General features: G+C 40.1%; 1 protein-coding gene across 5 annotated transcripts in view; it reads right to left on the reverse strand.

The window, feature by feature from the left end:
* The window catches only part of SHTN1 (shootin 1), a 68,570-nt gene that overhangs the window by 20,841 nt on the left and 24,885 nt on the right, over nucleotides 1-22,844 (reverse strand). For all 5 annotated transcript variants that reach the window (XM_076339095.1, XM_076339094.1, XM_076339097.1 and 2 more), the window contains 5 exons: nucleotides 18,561-18,658; nucleotides 17,510-17,591; nucleotides 15,291-15,385; nucleotides 3,498-3,644; nucleotides 2,042-2,195 (listed from right to left, as the gene is read on the reverse strand). In XM_076339095.1, the coding sequence (XP_076195210.1) occupies nucleotides 2,042-2,195; nucleotides 3,498-3,644; nucleotides 15,291-15,385; nucleotides 17,510-17,591; nucleotides 18,561-18,658 (576 nt within the window). The remainder of the gene's footprint in view (nucleotides 1-2,041; nucleotides 2,196-3,497; nucleotides 3,645-15,290; nucleotides 15,386-17,509; nucleotides 17,592-18,560; nucleotides 18,659-22,844) is intronic.

Here is a 22,844-nt window from a genome sequence, read left to right on the forward strand (position 1 = left end):
GATGCACAGGATTGTCATTAAACCAGTTACCTCCAACCTGAGTTACTTTTGAAACTAAAATGACACTCTCCCTCATACTTCATATAAAATTATAGAGCAGGGAAAAGTTTATCACATTCCTGCAATGGTCTACTTGAAGTTGCATTTGAGAATGAACTAACAAGAGATGAAAGAAATGAACAATTTCAGCTTCCAGACTTCTCTCTGTCTTGCTGATGGTGTGGGTTTTCCCCATAAAAATGGTCAAAACTGGGTGGTGGGCAGAATGGATTCTTTCTCTCCTGTTTTTGTGTCAGATCTAAAACGTGGAAATTACTTTTCTGCACTTGAAATGTCAAATGCAATTAACCGGGGAAGGGCAGAAACAGAGGAAAAAAAAAGTCTTAAATTTCTTTTAGTTACAAAAATTCTTAGCAAATGTTCTGAATACAGTAGGAATTACGGCAGAAGTGCAGAATATGATTTCCAAAGTGGATATGGTTCTTTGTTCTCGTAATGATGGATTCAAATTAAAAACAGAATCTTGAACATTTATTTTTAAATTTAGAAAGGAAAAAAAAATAATCATCAACTGAGGGACTTTATATTGCAGGTACACTCTTTATGCTAATAAATTCCTTCTGAGGGACAAACAAGCCTGGAAGGAAAGAATCTGTGTGAAGGTTAGATCTTTTCCAAGGCAGCTGAGAAGAACTCATAAGCTGCGTAGGCATATTTTTAAGGCTGGGTAACGTAAGACTCTAACACAAAGCAGTTCTTCCAAGCAAGACTGCTAACAAGCTTAAAGATAATCCTGCTCTTGAGGATATGTTTCAGAAAAGCATGGCTATACGTGGAGTCTTAACTAAGGATAGGGACTTCGGCCTCCTCTGACGGGGGCTCAAATGCTTCTCTGATCAGGTACGATACTTAAAACTAGCACCTGTTTAGGCCTTGAGCTGAACAAGGACTGACAGCGAAGGCACATGCAAACACTTAACCAGCCATAGCCCCACATTCCCTATAGCGAGGCCACACACACCAGTGGCCCTTTTTAAAAGCAATTTTAAATAAAGAGCATTAGGTCAGAAGTTTCCTCATTCAATAGACAGGATGCTGCAGACAAGCCAGGCACCATCCTGATAGCAATAACTGTATGAACATCTGCGCTGCAACAGCTGTTCCCTCCTAAATACTCTGTGAATCTTTTCTGCCTGTACTCTTTGGGCGTTAGTTTAAATCTTAGACACAGACACACACAGTAGCTAGCAAGACTGTTTCTTTCCTTTCAGTCACTCAACACGGAACAAAATATTTGACTACAGGTAAGAGATTTAGATGTATAATTCTCATGGATATGAGCCATAAAAGCCCACTGAATTTGTTTGGCTAATTCCCTTTGTAGGTCTCTGAAGACAGTACTCACCTGTTAAATATGTGGGTTTTTTAGAAAACAAAAACGAAACACACACACCCCCAGACCCTCTCACATCAGCAGAAATTGTTTTCTCACATGTCAATATGAAGGGCTAAATTATGTCTTTATTTTCACTAGTGTCTTCTATTGCAAGACTATTAAATGGTTGGGTAGCTTGATAATTATGGGACGTTTTTGTACAAGTCATACAATGTAGACTCCACAGTCTGATAAATCACTGTGCATCTTTGCAAAAAAAAGAAAGCGCAGTTATCCCATTTTATTTATTTTTAAAACTAGGTAAGAGGATACATTTTGACTGAATACGAAGGATTGTGTCTTTCACAGAGAAACCCATTCACATGTATATATCCACCTGTAAGACTCAGGGCAATCTAACAACAGTATTTTTACACCTTACAGAAGTTTTACAAGGTTATTCTTTCACACACATTCTGGACATGACTGTTCTGTGGTTGAAGGGAGTTGCCGTACTTTGTCTTGTGAAGCACAGGTCTGGATCTCAGCTACACAAAAGCTGTTGCTTCTGGGGTCTCAAACGTAACATGTATAATTCTATTAGATGTGCACCACTCCCAGCCACCCAACTGTACCTCTAAAATGAGAGCTATTACATGATTTTACCTGAATGCTTTAGGTCTCTAGCTTTTTCTTCTGAGTTCTGACACTTAAGCTCTAGTTCCTTTTTATCTTCTTCCAAAAGTTCTAGTTGCTGTTTAAGACGACTAATCTCCTTATGCAGTGCTTGATTCTCTAGCTGCTCTTCCAGTTCTTTGATCTGCAGTTGGCAAACAATAGCATTCATTACAATAATAGGTATCTTCTGCCCTTCCTTTTGATAAATAACCCATTAGGCACAGTTATTCCTGAAAACGTGATGTTATAGTATAGGAGTGAACTACAAGTCCCAGAAAGAGGACAATTTTTGAATGAGAGCTGGACAGATTTTTCTGAGATGTCAGAATTTTCTATTATGATCCTAACATGTTTTATCTCTTCTTTAGAATATGTCTTTAGCTCCAAAGTACTTAAGCTATAAGATGTTCCCTTTTTCTTTTTATAGAGTTTTTATCACATAATTAGAATTTAATTTCAGAACATTTCTTCATTTGAAGCACAAGAACATTGACATTTTTGTTCTTTTACTGACTGCTTCCACTGACAGGTTGATTATTTAAACTCCATTGTCTCAACTCATGCAGATGCCAGTGGGTGAATTATGGAGCATCAGGTTTAGAGGCAGCACTCAGGTGCAGAGTAGCAATCACTTCCCAACCCCCTAAATATATAAATTTTGCTCTAGACTTCAAGGAGCCAAAGATGCAGAGGTTTTCTATGAACCGGCAATTATTCTTCCAAAGTATACTTTCAGAAGCATATGAGATTACATATAGTCTTCATATTGCTGCATTGATGAAAGCACAGGAACTCTCTACCTATTCCTAGCATTACTCTATTACCAGAGTTTTAAGAACTGGCCTCACAGCTAACGGAAAACTCGTTTTCAGGCTTTCAAGTGAAACAATGGTGATTTCTCCCAGTTAGAGATTGATTTAGTCCAGTTTAAAAGAATGTATTTGTTTAGATTCTATCACACCACTTTGCAGCGTTCACCTAACATTTCCCTGCTCCAGCATGTCTGGCTCTTCCCCATGCATTTCTTTAGCAAGTGACCAGACTACTAATGTGAACTGCCTACCTCTCACCTCCTGGTCATCTTAGCTTATCCCGCCCAAAATACCCTTTATATTACTCAACATCTAAAATATTCTCCTGTCATCTCTTCTTCACTTAATGGAACTTGACTTAATGCTTGTAATTGCACTTTACTGGCATCCAGAATAAAATACTTACCTAAATCAGAGCCTTCAGGCTGAAAAACCTTCAGGTTTTGTACTCGTGTCTTACCAGTGACCCAGAAGAAGGGAATCACAATCTTCTCTGAAGTTTAGTTTTTAGACTGTGAACTTATGGGGGACAAGATCTCAAATAATTCTGAACAAAACAAATACATAACACTCCTTAAGATCAGGAGGCTTTCAAAGACTTCGGCATGAGATGAAAAGTAATCCTGCTTTACCTTTTGTTGGTGTTGAAGCCTCTCTTCTTCTAATGTGTGGGTTAGCTTAGCATTGTCATCCAAAGCCTTCAAAAGCTGTTGATCAGGAGCAGAATTTTGCAGAAGCAACTGACTTTGCCTTTTCATCTTGTTTTGTTCAATAAACATCTGCCAAAACAAAATCCAACCTCAACAAAAACAATAGTTAAGCACAGCCTAATGCTATCCTGGGAAAAACGGCAATTGGAAAGAAAATGAAGAAATTAACATCATGTTACTATGGTAGGGATAGTGAGGAAGAAGGTGAGAAGGAAAGGGAAAGGAAGTTTGAGAGTAAAATTTACAAGAGCTAAGCTCACACTGAAAGGAACCAGGTGTTTGCCGAGAGAACCACCACTGCTACACCTCAATTACACACATGTTGGCAGCATTCAGATTTTAAACGCATCTCTGAATTTTGTTTCCTGGAAATGGGAACAATCTGATCCCCATTCTGGGAGCTCTGGAGAGATTAAAAGAACTCTAGGTGGAGGAAAAAATGTCTGTGAATTCACAGGCTACCTCCTCAAACACATCTGCAAGCCTTGGCGTAAAGCCCACTTATTTGAAGGTTACCTGGATATGTGAATGATGGAGAGCCTTTGGGAAATGAACTTCAGTCCATGTTTGTGTATTTGTGTAATCAGTGTATGCACTTGCCCTGGGAAAAGGCATTTCAGGGCAATTTTAGCCTTTTAGTTCTGATCCTTGTGTTCTTTCCTCTTCCCCAGTTATATTTTTGATGTGGGGAATGGACACACTGGGGGGGGGGGGGGTCAAATAGTCTAGAGACGTGACACTGATAAAAATATCACACATTTCTCCAGGCTTCACCTAAGAGGTGCGGAGGCTGTCAGCCCATGCAGTTTCCATAAGAGATCTGCTCCTTCCAGACTGTTTAGAACTCATAAAAAAAAAGATTGCTTCCTGCCAAAAAAAATTCCTAGTGAATTTATTCTGCTTCTTGACATCTCTTTCAGGTGGAGGATTGCCCCCCCAGGCAACAGGGGCTTCCACTCTTGACAAACTCAGCTGTGCCTATTCTTACAGCAGAAATAGGGTTTGGGTCATGCTGAGGTTTCAGATGAGTGTGCACAGGTCAGCAAAGCATGCCACTTATGGCAGGAGAACAGAGAACAACCTGAGAATGCAGACACTCCCTCAGACTGTAATAAAACTGTTGTATAGCACAGCAAAAGCAGTAAGATATTTTAAGAATAAAGTATTAGAAATACAAAAGTTCCATGAGATCTTTTCAGGTTCCCATACTATTCATTCACAAATCAAAATTACATCTGGTTTCTTCCCGTCCGGTGCTACTGCAATGCTATGTGATTTTTTTTTTTTTTTTAATACAATTGGATTTTGAAGAAATATCAGCTGATGCAGATTCGTGGCAAGCATTCCACCCAATGCTTTGCCTGGACACTTCAACTGAGGCTTCTTAGCAAGCAACTCTCTCTCCAGCTGTACATACAGACCGAGAAGCCTGCTGACCGTGCTGAACTTTTAACTCACAATGCAGTCTGCTTGACCCTGCATGCCAAGAAGAGTCAATTGATGTGGCCTTAATGCTAATAAAACCTACAATGAACACTTCATTGGGCAAAGCTGTGCCATGGGGCTAGGTAATAAAGGACTGGAAGTATTTGATGAAGAGGAAACGATGAATACAGACTCTAGTACTATACTTTGTTATAAAACAAACAAAAACACATTTATGACAATACACAGGCCGCTGTGGCATGGTGCAAATGTGCACTGGACATCAGCTCCCTGTCCCAAAATTCTGCCAGTCAAATCAATTATGCTTGCATTATCTTACCCTAGTAGGGCTGTGGCAAAAACAATTCAAAGGCAAGAGAAGTCCAGAATCAAAGCTACCCACCCCAACCTGTGAAGGTTTGTCTTTGTATCACAACTCATCTATTTGATTAACATTTTATCTTCCTAAAAGAAACAGCATCTTTGAAACATCATACTTTAGAAAGTCCTCTAAATCACTGCTAAAGAATTCAATACTGTCTCAAAGCCTCCTGCTTCCCTGTTAAGTCAGTCAAAAGTTATTTAACCCTGACAGAAAAAACATCTCTCTAGAAGCCACCTTTAGCAAACTTCATAGTTTACCTACTGTGAACTTTCAAAGCAAAGTGAAAACTTTCCAAATTTTTCTGGAATCTGAAAAATAGTTTGAGGTGATCATTCCAGATTTTTGTTCCCTGAGTTTCTGCCACTAAAACCAACAGAACAGAGTTGTTCCAGCCTGAGGGAGCAGAAAGCTGCCAAAACAAGAAGAAATCAAGTAGAGGAACTTGACTTCTTCAACTTGAGCAGATACTTCACCAAATGCAGAAAATTCATATTAACTTTGTTTCATGCTCCTCTGCAACAAAATGAAAAAAATCCTCTTGAAGAACTGGGTGAAAACCTTTTCATTCAGAAGTTTTCACATGAAGTCCTGCATTTTCAATTAGCTTTATAAATTGCTTTCACGACATTGCAAATACGTTCCTGCTTACAATATATGTCAAAGTGTCTTCTCCACCACAAAAAACTTTGTTGCTTATAACTTAACGCTGCAATCAGATACGTGGGAATCAATTTCTCATGGGTAGTCCCATGCATTTCAGAAGTTACTTACACACATGTCCTTGAAGTACCAGCATATTCCAAATGGAAGAGACAAACTCGACAATGATGGTTGTGGCAGATAAAGCAGAAAGAGGGCTGGTGATGAACTGATTGCAAGTTTTTGAGAGGTTGCTCTGTGTGTTTGACATGGGACAAAAAAAGACCCTTAGAAATTAATTCTTATTTAAAATTAAAACAATCACTCACTGCGTCGGCAGGGCAGAAACCTGACTGCCTGCACAACCCTGAATATTAATTAAAGTGACTGCTGAAAGGGCAAAACAGCTACTAACAGGATTATTTGGACTAGGTGGAATTTAACCAATTGATGTATTAATTCCGACTTTGCCACCTGCTAGACAATTATCTGCAGAGTATCCCAATCAATGCTAGAAATGTAAGTCGATGCTGGAGGAATCTACTGAAACCACGACTGCAACTAAAGGCAGATTACAAAGGACAATAGTTTGCTTACATCTACCATTTTCATTTACAAAATCTCCAAGTGCTGTACAAACCAGCTACCTGTATCTCCCTTGTAAATTTACAAACAGAAGCTCTGAAGTGCAGGAAATCTGGGACTTGGCCACTTTCCATCAGCAGAGTTTGCACAAGAATCGGGGAGGGGGAAAGAGAAGGGGGTCAAATTCTGAAAATAATAGAATTTTTTCCCTTGACCTTAATGGGGCCACACCTCATTCTCAGACCCCTGCTCTAACCATTACTCTACAGAGCATTTGCTGCAGCTGTTTTTTGTTTACACCGGAGCTGCAAAAGGAATTCCTCCTCATTAAGAAAGCAACTGTTAGCATCAAGTCCCTGGGAACTTCGATCCTTGTTCAAGTAGCGTTCAGGGTACAACTGGATGCTTTCCAACTAACTCCTCTCCCAGGAGCAAAATGAGGCCAAAGGAAATGCTTTAATATCCATACGTTGCTACATTTCCATCTATACATCATTTGGGTACTCACTATGTGGATTAACTTTTTTGTCTTAGCTACAGTTTGAAGGGAAAAGAACGTTCCAATACAGCAGCACTGTTATAATAAGGTAATCAATGGTTGCATAAAGTAAAATAAAAATCAGCGGCAAATGCTACCCACTACGAATAGAATAACAAAAGGTATGTAGCAAGGCGGAGTCAAACTTCAGAAGTCTCAAACAGAAAAGAGAAGAAGATCAGTCAACTGAGCAGTTGGCCCTGACTTCAATCCTTGGCAGCTCTGCTCCATCCCCTCCGCATCTTAGTGAGAAATCAGTAAGTCGTCCTTATGGAGTGGTAACCCGCTCATTTTCATTTGTCATAGTTTACAGGAGCTGATGTCTTTTGCATTATGTGTACCCTGAAGCCTTTAGTCTTGTGTTCAGACCTGAAGTAAGTCCCAACAGAGGTAGGGTCAAGGTACTATCTCCCCAAAACAACAGGCTGTTTGAAGGATTTTATGTGATGGGGGGGACAGAGTGATCTTGTCTGATTATGGCTTGACAGGGTACTAAGTGGCTCTAAATTCAGGAGGTACTTAGTTTAAAATATAAATTCAGGTGTGGGTTTTAGTTCAATGTCTAATCAGGAAAAAAAAAAAAATATACACCCTAACTTTGCAAATGCTTAACTGTACTGTATTATCACAGAATCATAGAATAGTTTGGGTTGGAAGGGACCTTTAAAGGTCATCTAGTCCAACCCCCCTGCCGTGGGCAGGCAAGGACACCTGGGCTTGTGAGCTTCACTGCATATAAATATTACAACAGGAAACAATGGCTAGTGGGTTTTTTTGATAGAAGAGTTGAGAAACAGATGGACCTTATTAAAACACATTAAGAAACACACCCATAGTTTGGACATTGGTCTAGAAATGCTCTCTCGACTCTCAGGCTCGATGCTGCACATGAAGCAATGATATGAGCCTCATATGAGTTACAGATCCCTTGTGGTTTAGTGGGTTCATAGGTGTCTGAAGTGCTACTCAGGAAAAAAGCTAGAGCAAATAAATGGGTTCTGCAGTTAGGACACAATCCAGAAAACTTACTTCAATACACACTTAATTTTAAGTGCACGTGGCATTACTCTGATCTGAAAATTTTGTATCCGATGCTTATATTCTTCCCTGCCTGGGAACTGCTTCTATGGAAAGTAACCATCACGTGATGTCAGACAGAGAGAGATTACCCAAATGACTAATATCAAGGGCATGGAGGGCACAGGACAAGACTCTCTTTAACAAAAAAACCCAAAACCCCAACGTGAAGTATGGAAAACCAGAGCGATGCATTTCTGGCAATGTGCTGTAACCTTCACAGACTTCCTCCTTCAGAGGAGCCAAAGACTAACCTAGTTGGATTTTCAAACTGCCACAGAAAACTGAGCAACATGATCATGAAAAAGGACATATGCATAGTTAATGGTAGCCAACAGTCACTCCTCTCTCTCTCTCTAGATGATTCATAGTATTTTATGGTTAATAGTTTTGTTAAGACCCGCATCAATTTTAGACTAATAAAGATACAATACAGTTGCTTTAGTTATTTGGCTAACTGCCAGACAACTTCTGAAGGGACTATTTCTAAAGAGCTACAAGATGTAGCATTAGTAAATTTTGTGGCTCAAAAGAAGAGGTCTAATTTACTCAGAATGGGGGAACTGGAGTAGATGAGTTAACCCTATTTCTTGTCCATCATTTGCTTCTCACCACAGAGGTGCTCGGAGCATGTATTTTGAGTGTGAGAAAACTGAATCCCCATCAGCATTGTGACTTCTTTAAAAACACAGTATTATTTATTTTACCAGCCTGTTCTGTACAAAAGGGTTTGTCAAACTACAGCATTCATTCTTCACTTATGAGGCATAACTGCCCAAGGCCCAAACTAAAGGGGAAAAAAAAAAAATCTCTATTGTTACTTATTTCTTCATTTCCTGCAGTTAATGGTTTTCTTTTTGCCATGGTAGAAGTATGGCATATACTTATACATTCTGTAATGCTTAGTCTTGCAGCATTTAGACACCATCTAATGCATTCAGAAATAGATCATATACCACATGAAAAAGGAGGAAACCTCTTCACTTTTTTTTCAGCAATAGATTAATTGCCTGAACAAAAAAGAGAAGGGGGGGACAGGGACAGAAAGAGACCAAAGAGATAGTTTCCTAGAGCATACATCTGTTACCGTTTCACAAGCCTGTTCTTGGGAAAAAGCTTGATGAAACATATTAGTGTTACATCATGCTTCAAAAGTGGTAACATTCAAGCACTAACCACTTATCATGTCTCTTTAATTATTATTTCCAGTTCAGTCAGCTGGACTGCAAATTAATTCTCTTCAGATACCAGTTGCTGTTGAACTATCCTTGGTAATGCACAGAGTGTGGTACTCGCAAGCACAGAGCTGCCCCATGAGCACTGGTTTTGCAGTATCCACTCACAGATGTAGCACGTTAATGCAAAAGTCCTCACAAATTAACCCAAAAGGTCACAAATGCATCTGAGGAAGAGTTCTTTGGGAGCCCATGTCATCGAGATAACCAAATCCATTGCACTCAACCTCATGAGTAGTGCAGACATCTGTTAAGAATGACAATAATTCTTCCTAAGTCTTATAAATGACACCCACCTTTTATCTTTCAATAAGGGAAGATTCAGTCCCAGATTAAGTAATGTCAGCTGTGCACTTGCCCAGGTATGGGATGCAGGCATTTTGAGGTAAACAAGTTAAATGCAAACATGTTGTGTAATAGTTACTTGGAAACACAGACACAGGTACAGTACACTGTTTTAATGCATCCATAAGTATTGAGAATTAGAGGGAAAGTCAAGGAAAAGGCGAATGATGCACATTACAGATTCATTTTAATTTTTAATCCATCTGGATCACAGTTCCTTTGAACGCAGCCTTTCAACCTCTCAAACCACAAACTATTTTACAGAAAACCATAAACACTTGGGAAACCCTTCATTTTTTTCCAGTTGTGTGTTTTGAGAAAAAGCCTACGCTAGCCTCAAAAGTGAGAGGAACTCCAACAAACCTGCTCAGCAGTTTGACGCTTCATTTCTATTTATCCAAGATACAGAGGACAGAAAACAACAGCTCAATGCTGATTTTGAGAGCACACTGCCTCTTCTCTGGGAGGTTTCCAGAGTAACTTTAGGTGCAGGGGTTGTCTCCATGCCAGCACACATGACAGTAATAAACTGTTCACTTTACAAAATATTGTTGCAAGGCAGGATGTATGCTTAATAAACGATTTATGCCAGATTATTTTGTTAAACTCCTGGGATTTTTACATCGCTAAGACTTTCAATTTACTTCTCTCACTGTGTTCCTCCCCTTTTGGCTTGCTTTGGCTGTATGTATTGTATTTTGCTCATCTTTGTGGAAGAGTGCTTTTCAGGGCTAGCCTCTATATTATTGCGATGGCCTTCAAGATACTCTCTGCCTTCCTTTGTTTTCTTATAAACTGCTCCACAAAGAGCTGAGAGATCTTAGTGTCTCTTAAAACATGACACTAGAATTCTGGTTAAGCTTGCCAAGATTCCTGTGTTAACAACCCTGTTTTATTCAGGTAGGTACAGATTTTTCCATGCCCCCGCCCCTTACACACTCTATTTATTTAGCTCTTTTATGCAGATTCCTGTACCTTTCACAATGGATTGTGACTCACTTCAAACCCTCTTTCTTTTTCCTTCCCCCTCTCCACACCACGGCTGACAATATTTACTCAGTTTCTTTAGAACCTCTAAAGAGCATGAATTCTAATGTTTGAAGATGGATCATTTTTGATTAATTAAATATATATTATGGTGGTGCCAGCAGCATGACTATAATTAAAGCTGTATTGGATTTCTTTTTTTTAATCAAAAGCTCTGATTTTCAAGTGTTCACTCACTCCTATATATGCTTGCTCCCTCCCTCTCTCACTCCTTGTCTTTCCTCTCCCCCCCATCCATGTTCGCTTCTGCACACACACTCACTCACCCATTATCTCTCACACCTGCACTCCCAATTGCTCACATTATGTGGCAAATCCTCCTCGCTTGTCAGAAGGGCAGGACGCAAAGGGCATCCCTTCGAAAAGCAGCCCGTGCCAGTCGCTCATCTGGTCTCCTTCCATCACAGCCGCAATGCAACCCCAGGAGGGCAAAGCTAAAAGATGAAGCCATGCTATGGAGAAAGGTGTTCATCTGAATACATGGGCCAACTCCCCCTGTCAAGGCAAGCTTCAGATACCTCAGCCCCCTAGAAAGACAACGTGCCCACCACAAAACAAGCCCCTCCATAGGCAGTAAGTTCATATTTCAGTGAGCTAAAAGACACATCTAGGCTGTCTGAGATGTCACCAACAGTAATACGAAACACTAAGATGTGCCATTCTGAAGTCTACGCCGTGGTGCTGCGGTGACACCCCGTTACTCTGAGCCTATTGCCTTTCTCAAAGCACACCAAACAAGTCAAGCACAAAGCACTGAACACACGGTGTTGCCCTTTACTCAAACATATTCCTTCTCTCAACACTGCACAGCTTATCACAACCAACTGTTGTGGCTTCTGCAAAACTCAAGCAAAAATTCAGCAAGATTTTTGTTTTCTCAAGAAACATTTCATAGGGACAGAGAAAACATGTGGCTGATGAAAGAAACAGAAAGCAGAAAATCCCTGCACATCCTTAGCGTAATCCAAACAGCTCCTGTAAGCACATCCTAGAAACCTCAGCTCTCAAAACACAGCTGCAACCCTGTGACATGATTCATGCGAGAGGACGCTCATACAACCTCACCCGAGCATAAAGCTTTGCTGTTGTGGATGCAGTTGTGAGCCAGAGCCTGTGTCTCTAACATCTCAGGTCACTCAAGGGACACCATCAGTGTGAAACCAGGCCAATGGTAACAGATTTTTAACAGTAATTTGAAATGCTACTAGTTCTCCAAACACAAATGAGCAACGTCTTTGTCGTCCCATGCTCCTGTGTTTTAAAAAACTTTCCAAAAATCTTTCTGAATAGGATGGTACAAAAGGAAGAGAAGTAGGTACACAAAGGAAAGACTAACACAGGCCTGAAGCTCACTGTTGCAATGACTCCATTTTGGACTGGAGAACTTAATGGAATGAAAAGCCTCAACTGAAGAGCTACGTTGTCAATCTGCAACAACAGGGGCCCATATTTTCGGAAGAGACAACAGCTAAATAATGACAAACAACAAGCAAGAAGTGCTTGTTTGCAAATAATCAGCATTTCTTTGGCACTGTACTTAACAGCTTGCCCGTCAGTTTGTTATTCAAATAGAAAAAGTACTTTAAATACCCTCTTTCAAAATGTATAGCTATCTGAATATTACAGCTATGAATCTAAACAGAAGCAACATTCTGGGCCCAGAGTATCAGATAATACTCTTTTATGATCTGAAAACCAGCTTAACTACGCGTTTATAAATTACTCATTTCTGAGAGATGCAAGACCTTTACGTAAAATCTTGTTATCAGTTAATGAACAGAAGCACATACTTGTTCTGTACTTCAGAAGATAAAGCAAAGCAACAGTATGAGATGCAAGACAAATCCTGTAATAATGCATGCTAAATGAACATGCTTAACATTCTTAGAAATTTGTTTTCTGAAAAAACAGTTCTGCAGATATTACAGTCAACAAACACCGCTAATAAAACAATAATGCCTGCACCGTCTCAGGAGGTTAAAAAAAAAGAAGTGCATTATAAATATAGTTATCATAAAAGTATGGGTAATGAACAAATCCAGGTTTCCTAAAATTTAAAAATAGTTGCAAGAAGGTAACATTTTATAGCACGTACTGGTAATAGTCTTGAAAAAACCCAAATGAATACTTAATAAACATAAGCAATATTTCGTTTAACAACTTTTGGTCACTAATAAATGCCTCTATCTTTAATAAATTTGAATGGAATTTGCAGACCTCATTTTTATTTCTGAAACACCACAGTGAGCCTTTGATCAAAATGCAAATGGCCCAATGGCACTGAAGCCATAGCAAAGGAAGGTGTCCAGTTCTGCTCAGCAGAGGAATTTGGGCTCCATCCCACAAAGCTCTGTAAAAGTGGCGTTTGGAGGAGGCTGCATGTGCAGTCTCTTTGATTTCAGAAATCACTCCTCTTGAGTGATTTCTCTCCCACATCTCTTGACTCTAACAGCATCCTGAAAAGTCCATCTCTATACTTAAAATTCGGGAGTTAACAGGACATTTTAATAATCAGTAAATAATTTTCATTTCTGTCATTTCTTATTCCTTTGGGGGGGAAATGTGTCAGCTGCTTTAGCTTCGCCTGAAGTACAGTTACATTTTCCAACATGTGGCAGAGATACTGACAATAGGCAGGAGACTGCAGGTATGTGTATATATACAAGCTATATACTTTTAAATTTACTTCAATTACAAGTTGACTCATCGAATGATTAAAGCTTCAGTAGTGGAACTGATAAGCAGTAGTTTATCTAAAGCTAGGTTACACCATATACCTGTATGAATGAAAGAGAATCTGCCAAAGCTTAATACACTTGAATTTGCAAATACCTTTCTCCTTTAGGGTGAGCACCCAGCCCTGTTACCTAAATGCATATTTTGCTATTAAGAGAAAGAGAAATTGATCTGTACCTAGAAGTTATTAGGTTTCTGCTGAGTTAGCTCCTTCAGTGGGTTTCCCAAAGGGTCAACGGGGTGACCTTGCAAAGGAAAACAGGAAAGAGTGGCAAAAGGTGGAATGAGGAGAAAGAGAACAGGTACCCCTGGGCCAGGTGCCCTGAAGTCCTCCAACCTTTGTACGTGGCACAGAGAGAGAGAGAGTTCTCAGGCACGAGGGATTGAGTGCAAGCAACTCCTGGGTCTACTTCCTCACCCCTAGCTTCCAGATTTTCCAATTTGTTTACAGTTTATCTCAAAACCCCCCAAAATTGTTTCATTTAAAATGTTGCTATATGATTCTATTCGTATCTAAAACACTCAAATACCCAGCAAAAAAACCACAAGATTAACAGAACACAGTAAACATATTCACTGTTTTCTATACGGGTTCAAAATGTATGTATGTCCTTGCTTACAATCACTGACTGAATGCAGTTAGATGCACAAATACTTTTTTTTTGTGAGAAACAGCAGCAGCAAAGACAAAAAGCAAAAGAGCTCTCTGTTCAGACAAAGCTGATTTCCTGAAGGCTAAATATCTGCTTGCTGGCAGCCATGGTTTCAAAATCTAAAATCCACTTCATATCAGACGTTTCCCTTATTTACAATATTTCAATACCGATGACTCATGTAATTTTGATATATATAGGTTTTCTTTAAACCTGACCTCCCTGAAAAATTATTACTTAGGAAGTCCAACTTTTATTAAAGGCAATATTGAGGCGTGGCTTGGGGTAGAAAAGCTTGAAAATATAACCCAAGTGCAGAGCTCTTAAATCCAGAGTGCAAACAGAAAAAGCACACGAGAGAAAAACCAAAACAAAAATAAACTCATGATTTTATAGGGCTTTAGTCTATCAACAGAATTAAAGAGTTTGTCAGCATTTTCTAAGGCAAACATTGCTAGTCACAAGCCATCAGAGAAATGACCAGCCACTCCATAATGCTAGCCAGTAACTCCTTTTCCTCTTTGGGAGTTTATACCTTTTCTAGAAAATGGGAACAACTTTTTTCAGCTTGAACGCTCCCTGCAGTATGTTATTCAAAAGGCATATGTTAAATACCAGCCAAACTTGCACAAACTTCAACTAAGATTGTATTTTGCAACGCTTTTTTTGTGAGTTCACATATTTTTCAGGAAAAACACAGTGCTTCAAATTGTATCACCACAAAGGCAGCTAATCCTTCCCAGATCCAACTACTACGTATACCACACTGAAATGTTGTGGCTGACTAAGCCCATTATAAATTTAAAGCCTCGCTTTAAAAGGGGAAAGAGGTAAGACTGCATGGATAATTCTGAAGTGCTTTATAAATGCTGTTGAAATAGTAAACCCATTTTACGGATGAAGTACAGATGTTAGCTAAGTAGTATGCCGACATTCAAAGACATCTTTTGTACAAGAGCTGGGAATTGAAATCAAGTCATCTAAGCTGGTAGGTTTTTGCCCAGTTGCACTGTCTTCATTTTACAAGATCCCTTTTTCTTGATTACTCACCTCTTGTGCAAACGACTCTGCTTTCTTCCGTAGGTTCTTTTCCAGTTCAAAGTTTACATGAAGCTCTTCATATTCCTCTACTGCCAGCACAGACACTGTTTATAAGAATAAAACAAGATCAGAAGTAAAAGTGGGATGGATCAAAATAAGAAGAAAGTACTGATAGATTTACCCAGATAAGCTGTTATTCCCCAGTAGCATGAATCCTTGAATGAAGGTGTAACCTAGTTTTACATTCCATATACAGTCCGCTTTGCAATATTTTCCCTGTTTGCTCTAAACCTCACTATATATATGCACAATTACTGATCTTCTGAATAGCATAATACTCCTCCAGCCCTCCTCCAAAATCTCCAGTAACAGGCATCATGTAGCACAGATCGTATTTTGCCTCTTTGGGTGTAAGCAACCAAATCCTCAAGAGAATCTTGCTGAATCTATCAAAGATTACTATGTCATTTTGGAGGCATCTGTATTTGCCTACCTGGTTTGAGTGAGGCTTGATGTGTCCCTTTACAACAGAGGTTTAAAGGAGCCTCAAGAAGAAAACGGTGCAATTTTGTGTTGCCTGTATTTAAACTGTGCTCACAAAAGCGAGACTTGTATGGGTGGCTAAAGCGAACCATGGGGCATGCCTCCCCAAACCATTCTGAACAGGCCTCAATCCAGGACAGTAAGCATCATTTGTAAGTACTCAAGTATCATTTATTCTTAGTATGTCTCAGTGACCGCTTGCATTCTCTTGATAAGCTTTAGCTCTTACTGGCTGAAGACTAGTTTGCAGGGTGATGACATTAGATTTCTAACACAGTTGTACACAAGTTCCTTGCTTTTTTGGAGACAAGCATAACAGTTTTTAAAGCTACGTACAGTAAGTGGTACTTTAGACAGTGGGATGCACATCCCAGTCCACCTGGCTCTCAAAATGATGTTAACTTTAAAAAAACCAAACAAACCCACAACACAAAAAAGCCCACAAAAAAACCAACAAACACCACACACACTTCGAAAGATTCAACAACTCTGACTGAAATGTATTGATTACATAGCTCCAAGACAGTGCCACATAGACACAGAATATAGTAGGTACTGAATAGATACTTTGGTAGCTCATTTCAAGCATACAAAAAAATCTTGCTTTATGTTGTCTGTGCATTAGGACCTAGCCTGGTATAACGCCTCCTTCCTGGAAAAGAGGCAAACGTGAAACAAGGGGTTGTTCTTTTGATCATGCTTAGAAAAAAAGAGAACATTTCAGAAACTTTTCATCTGCCACACTATCCCATCAAAAGCTTCTTCAAGCTGATCTGTCTAATCAACCTATCTGAAGTTTGGTGTTTTAAGAGTCTTCAAGTACTGCCTGTCTTAGGCTTAAGCAATGCAGACACATGGAGGAGGTAAGAGACAAACATGTGGTGGAAGCTTACAGGATATGCCCTACTGTATCTTGGCCAGACCCATTGTCTTCCACTTCAGGAAAATGTGAAACAGCCAACAAGACTTTTAACCAAACAATTTTTAATTTTACAAGGCTAAATAAGCAACAAGAGAAAAGGGCACAGTAATCCAAGGCACTAAAATCCTTCCCCTCCCCTCTAAACTTCTTTTGGGTCAATTATTTCTGATGTGGAAGCACTCACCTTCATTAAGCAAAAGCTTTCCTTTTCTGAGCCGTAGCTCTTTTTAGACTTTCCCTGCCCTGGTTTTACTTCTTATCTCTTTCCAGTAAAGGAAAGTCCCTGCTTTCCTTCCATAACTTGGAAATCCTATTTACCTCATTCCCAGCACTCTTGCCTTTTCCTCATCACCCTTTGAACATAAAACAAGTTGCTCCCAAGTCTTTAGATATTCAAAATTATTAGCTGTGTCCCAACTAAAAGGCAGGCTGATGTAATGATTTTGGAAAACAGGAGATCAGGGTTCAAACTCCATCTCTGTGAAGGACTGCCTTCCTGCCCTAGTTTGCCACTTGTGCCACAGAGCAAAAAGTTTTCCTATTCTCACATTCAACCTGTTATTTACACTGTCACATTTTCGTGGAGTAGAGATAGTCTAGAATAGTCCATGTGTTTATGCAGTGACTGCAGCAATGAGGCCAAGTGTCAGATCTGGACCACAGTCACTGTTCTGTAACCTGTTCTTTGTACTACAACATAAAAGCTTTGAAGCTTCTGCAAAGGATTTGGCAAACTGTTAGAGAACCTGCTGAGACCACACACCTCTGTTACATTTCTCCAACAGTTTCTGCTGCTTATTAACTTCTGTTGTCAAAACAGCCTTTTCTTCTTTCACTTTATTCACCTAGAAAAGTATAAAGAACAAATCAAAAATAAGAGTATTTTAGTTAGTGGCATAAGGCATATAGGAAGACATAATGCAAGCAATATTTTGTTTTCAGCAATTCTGTTTCTTAGGTTTGGCTTGATCTTAGGGTTTCCAGTGGGATGGAAAGCATTTTTACCCCAACTTACAGACCCCGTAACAAATGGCATTAGAAGGTTGTGAACTAATCCTTCACATGGGGCTCCCATGGCCCATTCGCATGGCACGTACGAGTCACAGCTGCAAATATAACATCTTTGGAACCTTTCAGGATGAGCACTTGGTTGAAAAGTTACTAGCTTGCCCTTGACTGTGCGTTTTAATATAGTCAGGCTGCTGTTTTGTTTTTTTTTTTCCTGGGCTCTGTTTATTGTCCAAGAGCTGTCAGCTGTGTCTTTCTGAATCCAAGTGTTGCACAGACAGGAAGAGCCACTAAGTCCTGATTTGCATCAGTACATGGCTTATCCAGTTTTCAAGCAGGAATGAAACTCTGCTGGCTCAAAAAGCCAATTTGCTGGTCTAATTACCATGACAGGGCACTGCAAATGGCTGAACTCAAGGATATGCTCAATGAAGTAGCACCAGTGATTAAACTGGACATTCTCCAAAAGTATTTCTTGCACATCCACAGGTTTAAGGAAATCCAAAAAAACCCTGCAGGCTGTGATGGGTGAGGGGCTGTCAGGAAGGGGAGATGAGAGTAATAATATGGGCATTAGAACAGATCATGAAAAGTCACGTGCCAGCAACAGCAGCAGACTGGACTCTGACGTAGAAGGCCCCTTCTAGGCATATGCCCTAAGTGCTCCATCATATGGGCAGGCTGGCAGGACTTGCGATTAGATAGTATTCAATTAACTTCACAACTGCACGTTTTTAGCAAAATCAGATACAAAAAGTACTGACTACACGCTAACGCGGTCTCGCCTTCCATGGTACAATACATACTTCTTCAATTACTTCTACAAGTTTGCACCTCAGGTTTTCCAGTTCAATGGTTAAGGTCTTCCTTTCCTCATGAACAGATATGATTTGATCTCGCAGCTCTACAGTTTGAGGAAGGAAATGAAAAATACATTTTATTCTTGGAAGAAAACAACAAAGGAAATGTCACAGCAATGCAAGTACAATCAAGTATGAAACACCTTAACTGCATACAAAGCATCAGTTGTATTCAAGGTACATCCTCAATAATTTAGGAACTTCGCGTAAGTGTCAAGTAACAGATCTATAACTGGGCCACAGTTTCAGATTGACTCTATTGAGGTAAGCTGCCTTGTTCAGTGCTGCCGTCTTTATTTGCATTCTGAATGATTCATTTCCTGCTATAATGGGGCCAATCCTGCCACCACAGAGTATCCTCAGTCCTACTCAGGAGACCGTCACATCACAGAGTCTCTAGTATGGAGGTAGCAGAAAGCAATTTTTAACAGGCATCCTTTAAAACAAATTAATGCACTTCAATTCTTTTTGGATCATGAGTTCTTGTCACAAGGGAAATAAACAAAACAACAGGCAGTTAATACTTGGGAGGTTTTCACTGAAGAAATTGTCCTGAACAGCTGCCAATTTATAATCTTTGTAATATTATGTGAACAGAGTCAGAATATAACCTTTACTGATGGAAGAGCTAATGCTTGTAATTTTCCCCTCAGAATTTTTGTTCCTTAATTATCAAAATATGAAATAAATTAAATTCACAATGGAATAAAACATTTGATTATAATCACTTCTTAACAGGAGATCAGTTTGCATACATAATATATCAAGGTTTAGGTTAACATAACACTACAAAAATATAAATTTATTGATATATATTAGCTTTCAGTAAGTGCTCTCATTCCCCACCTGCTTCCAGTATTTCATAGCGCTGCTGTTCATTGAATACCAGCCACGGGTTGAGAAAATTGTTGCTAATCAATTGCAGATGATGATGACATGCTGGATGTCATTCTGTTTGGTCTCACATCTTGAAAATGTTGATTCTACCCCAGCTCCCCCCTCCCAATTCAGGAGCCTCAGATTTATTTTCCTCCAAATTAAAAGGCACACACATTCGAAAGTAAATAAAAAGACCTGTTTTCCCAGAAGATTCTTGAACCAAATCGTCTGCTTTATGGATTTGTGTTTTCCAGTGAAATTGATGGGGAAAAAGGTCTCACTGAAATTCATGGTAACTGAATTAAGTCAGGTCTTGCAATACATATATCAACCTCATTATCCAGAGAAGAAAGCATATCCATATACCTAAACCTTTATAAATGTGTTCAAGAAATGTTTCTTTTCAGATACAGGGTGTGCACTAAACTGCTTGACCAACACAGTTAAGTTTTCAGTTCTTGTTATATCTGAAAGGACAGCTAAAAAGAAAAAGAAAACGAAAACCAAAAACCTATAAATGAATTTCAGGTACTGCTCTGAGACCACTCTACACTTCCATTAGGAACTACAGCTTTACTATCACCTTTCCTTAATGTATGACATACCTTCCTCTTCTTTTGCTATCTGAGAGACAAAATTTTATCCCTTTAATAAATGAGAGGGTGTTAATCAGAGAGCCTCAGACTGTACTACCTTATTTGTATATCCTTACAGAAAAGTGGTGAGAGGGAAGTAATCACTCCAAGAAACATCCAATATTTTGTTGAATGGTGAGAAGGCTAAAAGAATTCCAAGATCCCCAACAAAAAACGCAAATGTTTGGAATCGTAAACATGCACAGAGGAGCAGATTTCACCTTGGGCAACACCACAAAGCATTAAGGGGAGTTTTGAAAACACCTCTTCCGTTGCATATGGTCTTTCACTTAGCAGGTAATCCAAGATGTAACTTCAGATTTTTCCCTGAAGACAAACACCATGCAGCTTGGCTTAGGCTAGGGATTATTCTGCCTGATTATTCTCATTCTGCCTTTTGGTACATGTTGTCAGATCGCTCTGCTACCACACACAAATGCTTCTCTCCAGGCACAGGGATGGAATATCTTCTCCTATAGCAAATGGGATGCCAATGCTTCTAAAAATACTCAGCACTTGTAAAAATAAGGTCATTAACATTTAATAATAAGGCCAGAGAGAGGAGCAGAAGCCAGGAGTTCTAAATCCTTTACAACATGCCACATTTCGTTCTTTAATGAATTCTTCACCAAGACAGAAAGCATATGCATTAGAGCCTTTCTAAAAGATTTTTCTAGTTTGACCCTGCTACCCTCCTAACCACGTTCTCCTCTGATCTGCAGCCAAAGTCTTTGCTCTATTTAAATATATCCTTGACATCTTTCTCCAATAAAAGACAGGAGGAACTCCAGAGTCTTATTTCCAATTCAGATGGGTTGCATGGTGTGGATCACATCGTTCTCTGCCTCTTTTCCTACATCTATAGGATGGAAAACTGCTTATTATAGAAGGGTACTATGACATCTTATTTCTTGGGTGGGATTTTTTTAAAGCATTTTTACAACACTCATTCTTTTTTCTCAGTGATACTTTGTACCACTTCGTTGAGGCTGCTGCATTCAAACAGAAAACAATTAACAAGGTCAGGCTGAAAGTTCGGGACAGCTATACTTAGACATCATTTGCTATTATAACTTACCATCAGAAAAAAGTGAAAGCATTTTTTTTTTTAAAAAGTGAACCACTTAACGTCTGTCTCTGTCACCAAATGCAGAATGTGGTCATTCCCCATTTTTGGAATGCATACAGAATCATGACGACTTCATCACAGAGTCAGATGAGAAAGGAAGGCAGATTCTGGATTACAGAAATACGAATTGCCTTTCAAAAAAGAACCAGAAATTTCTTAATAAAGCACAGATTTCTCTTATCAATGTATTTTCATGTTCCCAAGCTTTGCTGTTTTACCCTGTACAACAGTCCCTTTGGTTGTTTGGTAATAGCTCTAGAATGTGAATGACGTTTGTGCATACAAAGGTACATAATGGAAATAGAAATGGAGAGTCCTGTCTTACAAGCTTTGAAATACCGACATTGCAGTTGAAGCAATACCAAGGTGACCTTGTCCTTCTGCTTAACTTTTACTTTGTTAAGGATCAGAGGAAATATTTCTTTTACTGACTCAGTAATGTTGAACTCCCTTAGCTGTGCAGATCTCATTCTCCTATTGCATTGCAACTTACTTTGCAGGCTGTATATACACCTGTGGTGGGTTGACCCTGGCTGGATGCCAGGTGCCCACCAAGCCGCTCTGTCACTCCCCTCCTCAACTGGACAGGGGCGAGAAAACATAACGAAAGGCTCATGGGTCAAGATAAGGACAGGGAGAGATCACTCACCAATTACCGTCATGGGCAAAACAGACTCGACTTGGGGAAATTAGTTTAATTTATTGCCAATCAAATCAAAAGTAGGGTAATGAGAAATAAAAACTAAATCTTAGAACACCTTTCCCCCACCCCTCCCTTCTTCCTGGGCTTAACTTCACTCCTGATTTTCTCTACCTCCTCCCCCCCAGGGGCACAGGGGGACAGGGAATGGGGGTTGCAGTCAGTTCATCACACACTGTTTCTGCCGCTCCTTCCTCCTCAGGGGGAGGACTCCTCACACTCCTCCCCTGCTCTAGCGTGGGGTCCCTCCCACGGGAGACAGTCCTCCATAGACTTCTCCAACGTGAGTCCTTCCCAAGGGCCCTTCTTCATGAACTGCTCTGGCATGGGTCCCTGCCACAGGGTGCAGTCCTTCAGGAACAGACTGCTTCAGCATAGGTTCCCCACGGGGTCATAAGTCCTGCCAGCAAACCTGCTCTAGCATGGGCTCCTCTCTCCACGGGTCCACAGGTCCTGCCAGAAGCCTGCTCCAGCGTGGGCTTCCCACAGGGTCACAGCCTCTTTCAGGCATCCACCTGCTCTGGCGTGGGCTCCTCCACAGGCTGCAGGTGGAGATCTGCTCCAGCATGGACCTCCATGGACTGCAGGGGGTCAGCCTGCTTCACCATGGTCTTCACCACAGGCTGCAGGGGAATCTCTGCTCCGGTGCCTGGAGCACCTCCTCCCCGTCTCCTTCTTCACTGACCTTGGTATCTGCAGAGTTGTTTCTCTCACATATTCTCACTCCTCTCTCCGGCTGCAGTTGCACAGTTGGGTTTTTTTTCCCCCCTTCTCAAATACGTTATCACAGAGGCTCTACCACCATGGCTGATGGACTTGGCCTTGGCCAGCAGTGGGTCCATCTTGGAGCCAGCTGGCATTGGCTCTATCACACATGTGGGAAGCTC

Source organism: Aptenodytes patagonicus, chromosome 5 (assembly GCF_965638725.1).
Source record: "Aptenodytes patagonicus chromosome 5, bAptPat1.pri.cur, whole genome shotgun sequence".
In the NCBI taxonomy this organism is placed as follows: Eukaryota; Metazoa; Chordata; class Aves; order Sphenisciformes; family Spheniscidae; genus Aptenodytes; species Aptenodytes patagonicus.